This window comes from Miniopterus natalensis, chromosome 8, assembly GCF_054644295.1.
Source record: "Miniopterus natalensis isolate mMinNat1 chromosome 8, mMinNat1.hap1, whole genome shotgun sequence".
Classification (NCBI taxonomy): Eukaryota; Metazoa; Chordata; class Mammalia; order Chiroptera; family Miniopteridae; genus Miniopterus; species Miniopterus natalensis.
In genome coordinates this window covers 20362957-20375775 of record NC_142088.1, presented here as the reverse complement: position 1 = coordinate 20375775, position 12819 = coordinate 20362957, and the positions used below count along the sequence as shown (strand labels likewise).

General features: G+C 39.9%; 1 protein-coding gene across 1 annotated transcript in view; it reads left to right on the top strand.

Annotated features, from left to right (window-relative positions):
• PARD3B (par-3 family cell polarity regulator beta) overlaps positions 1-12819 on the top strand; it is an 852378-nt gene that overhangs the window by 476500 nt on the left and 363059 nt on the right. Inside the window, exon 11 of the mRNA XM_087819630.1 lies at positions 12540-12725. Within this exon, the coding sequence (XP_087675756.1) occupies positions 12540-12725 (186 nt within the window). The remainder of the gene's footprint in view (positions 1-12539; positions 12726-12819) is intronic.

Genomic DNA, 12819 nt, shown 5'->3' with positions numbered 1-12819 from the left:
ATTTAGAACAAATGAATTGTTTCAATAAGTGATTTTAAACTTTTCAACCAATTGTTTTTGATATAGACACAGTCTTCATTTGAAATGTAAAAAAATGTTTTTATAGGGTTAATTTGAACAGGGTAGTTGCCAAATAGTACCAGCTGTCATAATATAGCAGAAGTGAATGACAGATTTACTCCACCCCGTATCAAAACTCAAGAGCGGATATGGTGATCAGATGAGCCAAAATAAATGTGAATTCGTAGAAACATTTGCAAGCTATTTTCTTGCCTAGCTCAGCCCTTCATAGGCATCAAAGTGCAAACAGGTCATGATTAAGCTTAGCACTGTTATAAAAATGAGAAAAGGGAACCATTCTGTTGCTGTAGATACCCCAAATGCACAGCCTGGTACTCTAAACTTCCATTGGATGATGGTGACGGTGATCTATATTACGAAGCATTGAAACTTAATTAGCAGTTTTTAAACTATTTTTTAATATTAATGAAAACATGGCACACATTGAGCTACAAAGGAAGAATTAATTGATGCAGCACTTGTCAGGAATGCTCTTTAACAAATATTTAGTATACACTGGTCCTCAGGCGTGCATTAGAATAGCTGCTAGTGGCATAAATATAAGTAGAATGGTCATTGTTGCCATGAAGTTCTTAAAGATTTACGTAATAACAAATAGCCAAAATGCAATGCGATTAGTGCTATAATATAATTATAGAGAGAGGCTAAGGAGACACAGATGACGACCCAGCCACAGAGAGCAGGTGACAATTAAGATGGACTTTGATAGCTAAGTAAGAGTTTGCCAGTGGGTATCAAAGTGGGAGGAGGGAGAGAATGATTTTTAGGTAGAGAGAATCCCATCTAAAAAGTAAGAGAAGCTTTTTCTAACATTTAAGTAATTAATTGTATTGCCATGTAATCAAATATGCTAGAACATATAAAGTAGAAATGTTAAAATTACAATTTTCTAGATCAGATGTAAGATATACAACTGTTACTTTTTTGGTCTTTTTAGGCTATTATTTCAAGAAGGGCACTGTGGCAGAGAAGTGTCAACAAAATAATTTATGAAGTCACACTAGAACAAATATTTATTACACATATGCATCCTACTGGAAGCCAAACTGGATTCAAAGTTGAATTAAACATAATTCCTGCCTGTGATGGGATCACAATGGTGCAGTGGAGTTAGATAGACAGGCCAGCAAATAGCTGTAAAAATAGAAAGTGATGAGAATCACAAGAATGGGGAAAATAAACTGAAATGGGAGCTCAGAGGAATGCAAAGTGTTTTCCCACTGATAACATCGGGGAAGGAAGAGGTGTCTTACATGCTGAGAGGCAAAGTCAGGGTGTTTGGAAAAACTAAGTAGAAAGTATTTCATTCCATTAAACCTTCACTGTAAAATTCCTTTTGAGACGAAAACAATTTCTATATTTGATATACACACATACATAGGAAATAGACTTTTCCTTATGTATGATTTCATTAAGAATCATGAAAATTGTAGGTCTGTACCATCAGGAAAATGCTTAAGTAGAAAGATTTGTTCGCTCATTGTGCTTAGACGAGTCTTTCCTTTTTCATGTATCAGCAAGTAAAACTGGAGCTGTGTTGGGTTATTTTTTTTTATTTAATTCCTTAGGTAGGAACTGAACTGAGATAGTCCTTGTTTGGTCTTTGAAGCTTGACTTTGTTGGAAAATTAAGATCCATTAGTTCAGGGGGGAAAAAAGTCCTATGCAACATACATCTAGGGAAATATTGATTGGAAGTGTGCTGAACTTTTAAACTTCTTGTAATTACACACTGATTTTACAGGAATTAAGGCCATAGAAATTGCTCCCTTACCCTTGTCCTGCTTTCCTATGTACATTACGGCAAGGCAGAGGAGCATTCAGAAGGTGAACACTGAAGAAGAGTGTAAACTGATAGGCAATATTCAATAGTTCAAGCCAGTTATTTAGGGCTCTGGGGCCTCCTGAACAATCTTTCTCAAGAACTTGGCAGGAGCAGTGCAGAGATGTGGGAGGAAAGATCTTCCCAGAATTGGGTTACCTACTTCCTCTACCTTGGGAAAATATTTCAGATCCAGAAGCCACTGGGAAGTTCAGACTATAAGATGGTGTGTTAGTCTGTTTGAGCTGCTATAACTCATAGCTTATAAACAACAGCAGCTTAGTTCTCATAGTTCTGGTGGCTGGAAGTCCAAGGTCAGGGTACCGTCATGGTCAGATGAGGGCCCTCTTTGGGTTGCGGACTCCTCATTGTATTAACCTTTTAAAAGCACTGAGAAGTCCCAAAATAAAGAGACCTTTTCCCTAGAATGTTTCATCACAGAAACCCTCATTTTTTTCCTTACATGCAATGCTGTGATCCTGGGTGAGACCTTAGATGGACCCATGTGCTATGGGGACCCAGTTTGGTTGGCCTCATTGGCTTCTGAAACCTGCTCTAATTGGGCACAGTCTCAGGCCAGACTTCCTCAGGAAGCACCCCGCAGCCCATGGACTGACTGTGGTGGGGTCAGAGGGCACCTCCAATTTCCTCAGCACCACCCCTCCTAAGCAGGGAGCTGGGCTGTGGGTGGAACAGACACCATGACCGGTGTGTTTCCTTCCATGAGGCTATGTACTTTTATTTATGTTTAGTTTTTTTCCTTGATATTTGCATTGTCTTTTAAAGGTGTTACATGCAGGTAGCCTGGCAGACAAAATACTTATGATCTCAAAGACATTGGAAAGAACCCAGCTTCTCAAATAGATCTATTCCTCTTAGAATCAGATCCATTGTGCCTCCTTTTTAGATCAGTAAATCATTACAATCATATTGTTTGTCCTTGGATCTGGCATTCATATAAAGGCATGTATTCTTGTGTTTAACCACTAAATTATTGCCTATAACATATTTAAGACATTTGTAATATGATTTCTCTAATCCACTTTTAGTAGAAAGACGTAAACACAGAACATAAAGACCTGCTGTTTCTCCATATTAACAAAGCAGACTAGTTTTAAGAAATTCCATGCTGTATGAATATAAAATATCCATTTATATTACTTTTAATGACAAAATATTATGTTCATTTATTTAATCTTTATCTGAAAAGGAAAAAAGTTGCCAGTGTCACTAAACTGTTGAATTTGCTGATCTTTCAAGTATGTGCACTGTAAGTAGGAGGGGGAAAGGTTGCTATAGGAATCTTTACTCTTACTTACTTTACTTTTGTTAGTTTTCATCTCTGACTTTGTATTAAATTAAGGTACTTTTAGATTGGACAGGCAAGAAAGAATGGCCACTTTTTGACATTTGTTTCCTGGTATTAGATTAATTTTTTACTTAAAGAAAATTGTTTTCTGATAAATTCAGCCAGAGATCAGCTCCTGCTTTCAGTTCTTTCCGCCTTCTACTCCTTTCAAAAAACCATGAAAAAGGTAAGTATCTCAACTGCAAACATTTTATAGGATTTTCTTCATTCAGATCTTTGGTTAAAATGAATAAATGTGTACTTAAGGGGATCACATAAAGAATTATATTTAAGGTATTCATTATTGAGCTAACTATAAGAAATCTACATTAAAAATTTTTATCCATTAAAAGTAAATACCGCCCGGCCTGTGTGGCTCAGTGGTTGAGCATCGACCTAGGATCCAGGAGATCGCAGTTCAATTTCCCGTCAGGGCTCATGCCCGGGTTGCGGGCTCCATCCCCAGTAGGGAGCCTGCAGGAGGCAGCTGATCAATGACTCTCTCATCAAAGATGTTTCTCTCTCTCTCTCCCCCTCTCTCTTCTTCTTTCTGAAATCAATAAAAATATATATATTTTTAAAAGTAAATACAAGTGCGACTCACATGTAGCTCTATGAAACTTTTCTCCTACTTATTGCAACACTAACTTATATTTTTCTTTTCTATATGATTGATGTGTAATATTGAGCTTTGGGTTAATTCTCAACAACCTGTAGTATAATTCAGTAGATTTTTAAAAACTTATCTTTGCTATGATCTCTGCTGCTTTTTGGTAATTTGTCTATATTGTCCAGAAGACAAAAGACTTTAAAAGATAATCTATCCACTTGTAAATCACCATGAGTTCTGCAGATTTCATCTCTGTATTAGCAGCAGTGGTGGGAAAGTCTTTTACCATTTATTACAGTGATCATCCCCAGATTACCATTTACATTTGCATGTGCCCGCTCATCTCTCATTGTCTTCTTTTCTTTACTCTCTGAAAAATATAATCTAAAATAAAATGTTTCCCAGCTGTTGGAATGAGCCTCTTCTGATCCCCACTCTAGGGTGATATCCACATTTTGAATTTTCTATAATCCAATTGGCAAAAAAGCTTTCATGTTTATAATAGCTACTCATGCTTTTTTAGAAGATTAAAAATTTTCAGAAAATTAAGTGTCTTGCAGGTGTCTTATCCTTTCACTGTTGTGAAAATTTATTTAGCTGTAACAAAAGTTTCATCACCTTAAATTCCTTAGAATTTACCTAGTTAACAAAAGTTAACAGCAGATAAGCTTATTATAAACTATCCTGGCACAATTGCCAGGTATGGCTTTTGCTTTATATATGTATTTTAAAGTATTCTCTTTTTTTCCTTAAAGCCCTTTTGTTTGAGTTTTCATAATTGACAAAATGATTGCATGTGAAACATGAGTCTTGCATAAAGTAAACCGCTCATAACACAGACTAATTACACATTTGGGAGGCAAGGCAAAGGCATCCAGAGCTTACTCGTGCTGAGCCAAGAACACAGCATTTAATGAAATGAGGGCCATAAAAGGTTCAGCATGGATGCTTTCAGGTCTGGCCTGGGCTTCTGGGAAACTGAACACTGGCCCTGCGGGCTGGTGGATTCCCCCGGGGTTTGGGAAGCCAGGGACTACCGCTTGCATGCGTGAATCAAGCACTGCTTTGCAACACAAGAACATTTGTGATTCCAGAAACGGCCCCATTTGGAACACTCTTAAGCTAATAATATAGATGTCTCCCTAGTCATCCGTCTTCCTGCCTCTCTTTCCTCCTGTCACGCCAAGTAATTACTTTTGATATTTGTTTGATAAAAATGGTTAGAATATCTGGCAAGGTCCAACTATGTAGATTCCTCTGTTTCCTCTTTCCTGTTCTTAAAGTCTGTTTTTTCCTCTCAGATTATACTGTGTCTAAAACTGAAAGGTCCTCCCATGCTGTTCAATAAACTATTTGGCGGTTATGTTCTATATAGGTGGGCCATTGCACATTGCAGTGGTTAGTGCATAGTAGATGCTCGATAAAATTTGTTGAATGACTATGGTTTACAAAGATTAACTCTTGTCACTAGGTCAGAATGGGTAAGTCTCATTCCTGAATTCCAACCATGACAGGTTATTATCATGCTTAGGTGTAGAAATGGTATTACAGAGAACAAAATAAGAGAATGGAGAAATAGGGAAAGAAATAAGTGAGTGGGAGGGAGAAGGAAAGCATATGGAATTATGGCACTAACAGAATAATAGCTATAAGAACTTGGAGGACATTTGCCTAGAAAACAGTAACGGGGTACTTAAGGCTGGGGATGGATGGGGTGAAGCATTAAAATGGGTTATAAAAATTAAAAAAGAAAAGAAATTAACATTTTTCTCACCATTTGGTTTTGCATTTATTTCTTTTTTATCTAATAAAGATAATACCTATATGTACATCAGTGCAGTGTTTTCCAGATTGAAAACTATGATCCATTAGTCAATGCAGTGGGTTGTGACTAAAGCTTTTAAAAAATAAAATAGCTTAGAAACTACTAGAATCCACTTCACTTGGGGTATTTGCTCATGAGACTCTTGTCTATGTGTGTGTGCACATATATCTGTGTATGCCTGGGAAGACAGACAGAGAGACAGGTAAGCAGATAGATAATGTAGCTTTGGGGACGTGATCACAGTGCTTCCCAAACTTGATGAAATATACCATGAGTGTTGCTGTTTGCAGTGTTCACTTACGATTGAGGTACATGGTGCAATTTAAAGTCATGAATAGTCCAGTGTCTATCACAGATTGGTAGCTATGACACATCATGGTGCCTTCCCTGAGGACTTGATGTTGAAGCTGAACTGGGTTATTATCTCTCCCAGGAGCAACAAATATGGTATGAAAAGGGAAATTGGACTAGATTACTTTTAAGGTTCCTTATAACTGTGATACTTTATTATTTTAATGTAAAAACTAGTTTGTATAAAGATTTAAATTAATGAAATCTGGATTAGTAGGAATTAAGTGTGGTGCCAGCAATTTATTCATTTGCATGAATATATGTACAATCCCACAAATACACATTCACAGATTTATACACACACACACACACACAGTGTTAGGCACTTACTTATATATTAATTATTTCAACAAATAATTATCCAGTGCCCTTTTTTCGAATCTGGTACTGTTTTAAACACTAGTGATTTGTTCGTGGGGGAAAAATCAGAGCAATATAAAACTTACTGCATTCAAGAGACAGTATTTAAAAATAAGCAAGTACAGTGTGTGATAAATGCTTCAGAGAAAAATAAAGCAGAGTATTGGACATGGGGAGGGTGGTGCTGGAGGCCCTTAAAGCAATTTTAAACCGAATGGTCAGGGAACACCTCACCGATGAATTGGTAGTGAAACAGAGAATCGAGGAAGTGAGGGAAGGAGGTCTGCAGGAATGTAGGGGAGGAGCATTCAGAGCAGAGGGAAGAGGGGATGCAAAGGCCTTGGGGCAGAACACACAGGTGGTATTGAGAAAAGCAGGGAGACCAATGGGGCAGATGCAGGGGGAGTCATAGGAGATGTGGGCAGAGAGCAGCCAGGGCGCTCAGCTCCTGCAGGGTGTACAGGACACTGTTAAGGACTGGGTCTTGCTCCAGACGAGGTGGGAAGTCACTGAAGGCTTTGAGTATTTGGTTTACTGGGACCACTCGCTGCTGTGTTGAGGAGTAGCCTGGAGAGGAGAAAAGTGGAAGCCAGCGGGCAGGAAGGAGGCTGCTACAGAGGGGACCGGGTGAGCGGCAGCGGCCGAGGCGGTGAGGGTGGAAGGACCTGTGTGTGTTTAAGGCAGAGCCTGCGGGAGTTGCTGAGGGGTTGGATGTCGTGGGAGATGAGAAGAATTCAACAGTGACATTGAGGTCCCTTGCTTGAATGTCTGGAAGAACACAATTGCCATTAACTTGTTCAGGAGGAACCGATTTAAGGGACGATCTCTTTGACTGTGGTCATTTCAGGGTAAAAATCCTAATGGAGTTGATCACTAGGAAACTGCGATCAACAGTTTGTAGTTTAGGAAAGAGCGGTGGAGATAGGAGTTTGTGACTCACAAGTGTGTAAATGATCATTAAAACCATGACATTAGATGAAGTCCCTTAGTGAGGACGGAAGAGGAAAATCAAAGGTCGGATTATTGATTCCTAGGACATTCTAGTGTTTGGGGGTTGGCGAGATGAGAGAGAATCTGCAAAGGGGATTAAAAGGAGCGGACGGTAAGGCAGAAGGCGAACCATGAACGAGTCATGTCGCGGCACCAAGAGGGGTATTTCGAGAGGGAGGGTCTTCAGCGGCTGAGTCTAATACTTCTACAGAACAGGACAGGCGAAAGGCGAGGACTGACCGTCCTACTTAGCACGATGGAGCTCATTGGCGACTCTAAGAGGAGCTTTAAATATGCTAGGCACGTACACCTACATATGTTTATAGGCGATGTATGCATATTATGTATTATATGTAGTTTTAAAAGAATATATATAGCATATATACTACTTATATATACTACTGCATAAGAATGGTCCATATTGCAGTGCCATTAGATAACCAAGCTTTTCTCTATAGAAATAGATGAGGTGGGATGGGGGCAGGTAGGTAATAGGCAGATGAATAGGTCTAAAAAGTATATATGTTACATAATTGAAATATACTGTACACATAAGGCTTTGTGCTTAATTTCATGCCATATTTTTACATGACTAAAAGTCTTCATGACAGCACTATTTCATATAATTCTGTGATTCTTAATAAATAAGAGTGTAAAACAACATACGTGTAAGCATGACTAACCTAATAAACACACATGTAAGCATGGCTAACCTGACAAACACCACTTGCTAGGCTGCATTTTCCTTCTGAATTCTTATGTAACTAAAAGGTAGTATTTTGCAGATGTACCAATAAATTTAATATCGCTTTTCCTACTCTGTTCATGCCACAAAGATCACATTTCTGCCTCTGGAAAATTAGCAGCTGTAAAACCAGACATACCTAAGTACAGAATTCCCTAGTAGTTTATTTTAACCAACTAAGTGGTCAGTCATGAACCTATGAGCGTGAGACCTAGTCAATTGAAGGGGTTTTTACTGCCACCCCCTCCTGGGACTTGGGAACATATGGACAGGCCGTTCTCCAGTCCTAATGCCTCTCTGGATCCTGGGGACCTTAACATCTGGCAATTGTTGATTCAGGGCCATGGTTCTCAACTGGAGGTGATTTTAACCCCAGGAGACATTTGGCAATGTCTAAAGGTTTTTTTGGTTGTCACAACTGGGGAAGGAGCAACTACCGGCATCTAGTGGGTAGTAGCCAGGATTCTGCTAAATATCCTACAATACGTAAGACAGTCCCTGACGACAAAGAGTTATCAGGTCCTAAATATCAGTGGTGCTGAGGCTGAGAAAGCCTAAATTGAAGATGCTGTATGGCTGGCCCAGGGCAGGTGCTAGGACATTAGACCTAGGCACATGCAGTTCAGGCACCTGAGCCTCCATCCTGGGCCCAGCTCTAGGAACCTCAAGGACTTTGAATCTGGGACATGGCTTCTAGTGGCAAAGTATAAGATACAATGAAAAGACAAAAACAAATGAAATGTACGGGATTTCTCTTACTGTGCCAGGCTTGCCTCCTTAGATTTTTTCCCACTGGATGTCTTGGGTGGAAAAAGCAAGGGATGCTCCTGGGCACTGTGGGCAAAGCTCTTGTCGGAAACCAGGAAGCCAGGGAGAGCCAGAGGCCTCGATGCGCCACTGCCTTTGGGCTCATCCTGTCACTGAGGTCCTACGTTGCGGGCCCTTGTGAGGACTTTATACCTCTTTCCACCCTGCTCCAAAATGCTGTGTGGCAAGATCCGAGTTTAATTTTCAGAGTTACTAGTTGAGCCAAAGTTATTGGAGGAAGGCATTCAGCATATTGATTTTTCGTACATTAGGTAAAGGGACGTTTATTTCTAACAGGGGAAATGGCTGTGTTAACTACTGTAATGGCTTCCTCCGCCATGGGGAAGTTCGCTGTTTTTAGAGACCACTAATTATGGCTTGAGCCTGATATAGCATAAGAAAGATATAAAACGTAACTGTAATTGAGTGGAGATTGTGAAATTGCGGGCATCTTGACTGTCGCTGGAGGAATCTGCCTTGGAATTTTTGGGTGGTTCACAGGAGCTGAGACTTTGGATAGCAGCGGAGTCCGGCCCAGGAGCCACGCTGCCTGGGCTCCACAAAGCTGCAGCACTGGCAGGGCTTCTGGACGGGAGGCGTGATGCTGACGCACATGGTACCCACACACATGCACACCTGGTACTTACACACATGCACACACGGTACTTACACACATGCACACCTGATACCTACACACATGCACACATGGTACTTACACACATGCACACATGGTACTTACACACATGCACACCTGGTACCTACACACATGCACACATGGTACTTACACACATGCACACGTGGTACTTACACACATGCACACATGGTACTTACACACATGCACACACGGTACTTACACACATGCACACCTGGTACCTACACACATGCACACATGGTACTTACACACATGCACACATGGTACCCACACACATGCACACCTGGTACCTACACACATGCACACCTGGTACCTACACACATGCACACCTGCTAGTTACACACATGCACACATGGTACTTACACACATGCACACATGGTACTTACACACATGCACACCTGGTACCTACACACATGCACACATGGTACCCACACACATGCACACCTGGTACCTACACACATGCACACCTGGTACCTACACACATGCACACCTGGTACTTACACACATGCACACCTGGTACTTACACACATGCACACATGGTACTTACACACATGCACACCTGATACCTACACACATGCACACATGGTACTTACACACATGCACACATGGTACTTACACACATGCACACCTGGTACCTACACACATGCACACATGGTACTTACACACGTGCACACATGGTACTTACATGCACACATGATATTCACACTCTCTTCTTAAGGCCACTCTGAGGGACTCTTATGTAAAATTATGTATTTTGAAAATTACTGTGAATGTCTGAATGTCAGTCACAAAATAACTATAAAATCAGAGGTAGCACATGGCACTTACACACATGCATACACGGTAGTTACATGTGTGCACGCACAGCACTTACACATGTGCACACACAGTGTTTACGGACTGCTGAGCACCTCAGTTTCCTCATCTGTAAATGGGCCTGATAATCCCCAAAGGCTTGATGTAAAGAGTAAGTATATCAATATGTGAGTAGAACCTCAGTCCCTGTTAGCATAGTTTGTTTTGTTGTATTTGACTCTCTGATATCAGGGACTTAAAAAAGATAAATCTTAAGTTTAAAATGAAAGGATAACCAGACTGTCACCTGATTTCCATTTTGTTTTTACCATTTATGTACTAAATGAAAGCTGTTAGTACACATGGTGGTTGTTGATCTTATTAAGGGTTAAGCAGTGACCAAGAGAAAATGGATTTGATTATAGAATTAAGTGATTGGCAGGTATCACTCAAGCAAAGCTTGCCCTCATGTCTCTTTGTCTCTGTAGATAAAAATCCAGAGCAGCTTTCTAGTCTTTGTCGTTCACAAACTTCTAGCAAGAACAGCTGTTCTTTAATTTATACTTTAATTCAGTAGAACTTTATTAGACTTAAGTTAACCAAATCCCAGAGAGGCCTGGGAACATAAATGATTATGAAATATTATGGATTCCAAATAGGGCATTTTGGAAAGACAAAGATGAAGGCTAATAATAGACATTTAGTATTTAATTCTGGTATTCCAATGGAAAAGAAAGACAGCTAGTTTAAATCAAATAATGGGATTTTTCTAAGATAATAAAATGAGTTAGTTAAAAGAGTTAACCTGAAATAGGTTTATCATATTAAGCAATAAAGTTTCATTTCTTTGAAACTACCTATTGTCAAAATCTTTACAGCTAATTTCATTTACAAGGAAATTAAATGAAGGAAGTATTTCTTTAAAGTTAGACATGGGTTTTCTCTATTTTGGTAGGAGTTGAAAATGCCACGCCAGTGGATCTGGCTATGATCAGACCTCCTAATCTTGTTTTAATTATAGGTTCCTTGCTACCTCTGGTTTTACAGTTGTTATTTTGTGACTGACATTCAGACATTCACAGTAATTTTCAAAATACGTAATTTTACATAAGAGTCCCTCAGAGTGACCTTAAGAAGAGAGTCTGTAGACATAATTATAGAGAGGAAGGAACTACCGACCTCGAATGAGTTGATGGTTTCCAGGGCTATCTCATTTTCAAATTTTAAACCCTGTGGCAGAGTTTCACCTTTCTGCAAGCTTGGGAGGGATATAGAAGGGCACCTGCAAAGTTTATCACGTGCACAGCACTATCCTGTTACCACTAGTGCATATTTGAAAACACTGGGGACCAACTATGGTTAACCAGGGGCTTCTCCCTGGATACCTGAACCCTAAGTGTGCCTTTTCCACCATACTCTGTATTTTTTGAGAACAGCTATTCTTGTGGGTAGGTGTCAGTTGTCAAAGAGGACATGAATATTTGTTGTGTATTATCATTTTTGTTTAGGCTCAAAAATGGATTGCCAGTCAGTTATACTACCCAAAGAAGCATGTGTAAGTCCTGAGTTTTGACAAAGTAAAATTTAATTCAGTGATGTCCTTTATAAGCCACATCTCTCTAACTTTAAAATAACATTGTATTTTTTCAATGTTCTGTTTCCTATTGACAATCTTTCTCAATAGCATTGCTTTCATGGTAAAAGATATGTTTTAAAATATATAAGCCAGCTATTTCTTCAAAATTTTATCATACTTCTACATGAAGCTCTGTTTCTTCATCTGTAAAACGAAGGTGTTACAACCACACTACCTCTAAGGGCTTTTCTGGTACCCAAGATTCCCAAAGTTGAATGCCCGGCCTCCTTAATTATTGAGAATATTCTACTGAATTTCCAAATACTCATGGGGTGTTTCCAATGACATGGCTCTGCCTTGCCAAAGGATCCTCTCTATTGCCCATCACCAAATTTCATTCCCCAAAACTCTTCCTCTGCTCCATGAAAGACCACCCTTTGCCCAACAGGAGCAGAAATCCAGCTGTTAGAAATCCAGTCACCCTGTCTTACCAAATGCATGTGTGTTTGGCCATGTGAGTGTAAAAATATTAATCTGCTTTCTTCCCTCCACTCTTTTCATGTGCATTTCCCCAACAGAAAGGAGAACCTGACTGCCACGCTCTCTCTCCAGAAACAACGGATCAGCTCACCTTTGAGATCCCCCTGAATGACTCTGGCTCTGCTGGTCTTGGAGTGAGCTTGAAAGGGAACAAGTCTCGAGAGACTGGAACAGACTTGGGGATTTTTATCAAATCCGTCATCCATGGAGGTGCTGCTTTTAAGGTGGGTAGGAATGGTGTTTCCACATCAGTGTGAAGGTACTTAGAGGCGCGGCTCTTGTGCTCGAGGACTGGATGGAGAAAGCGTGTGAGGCGTG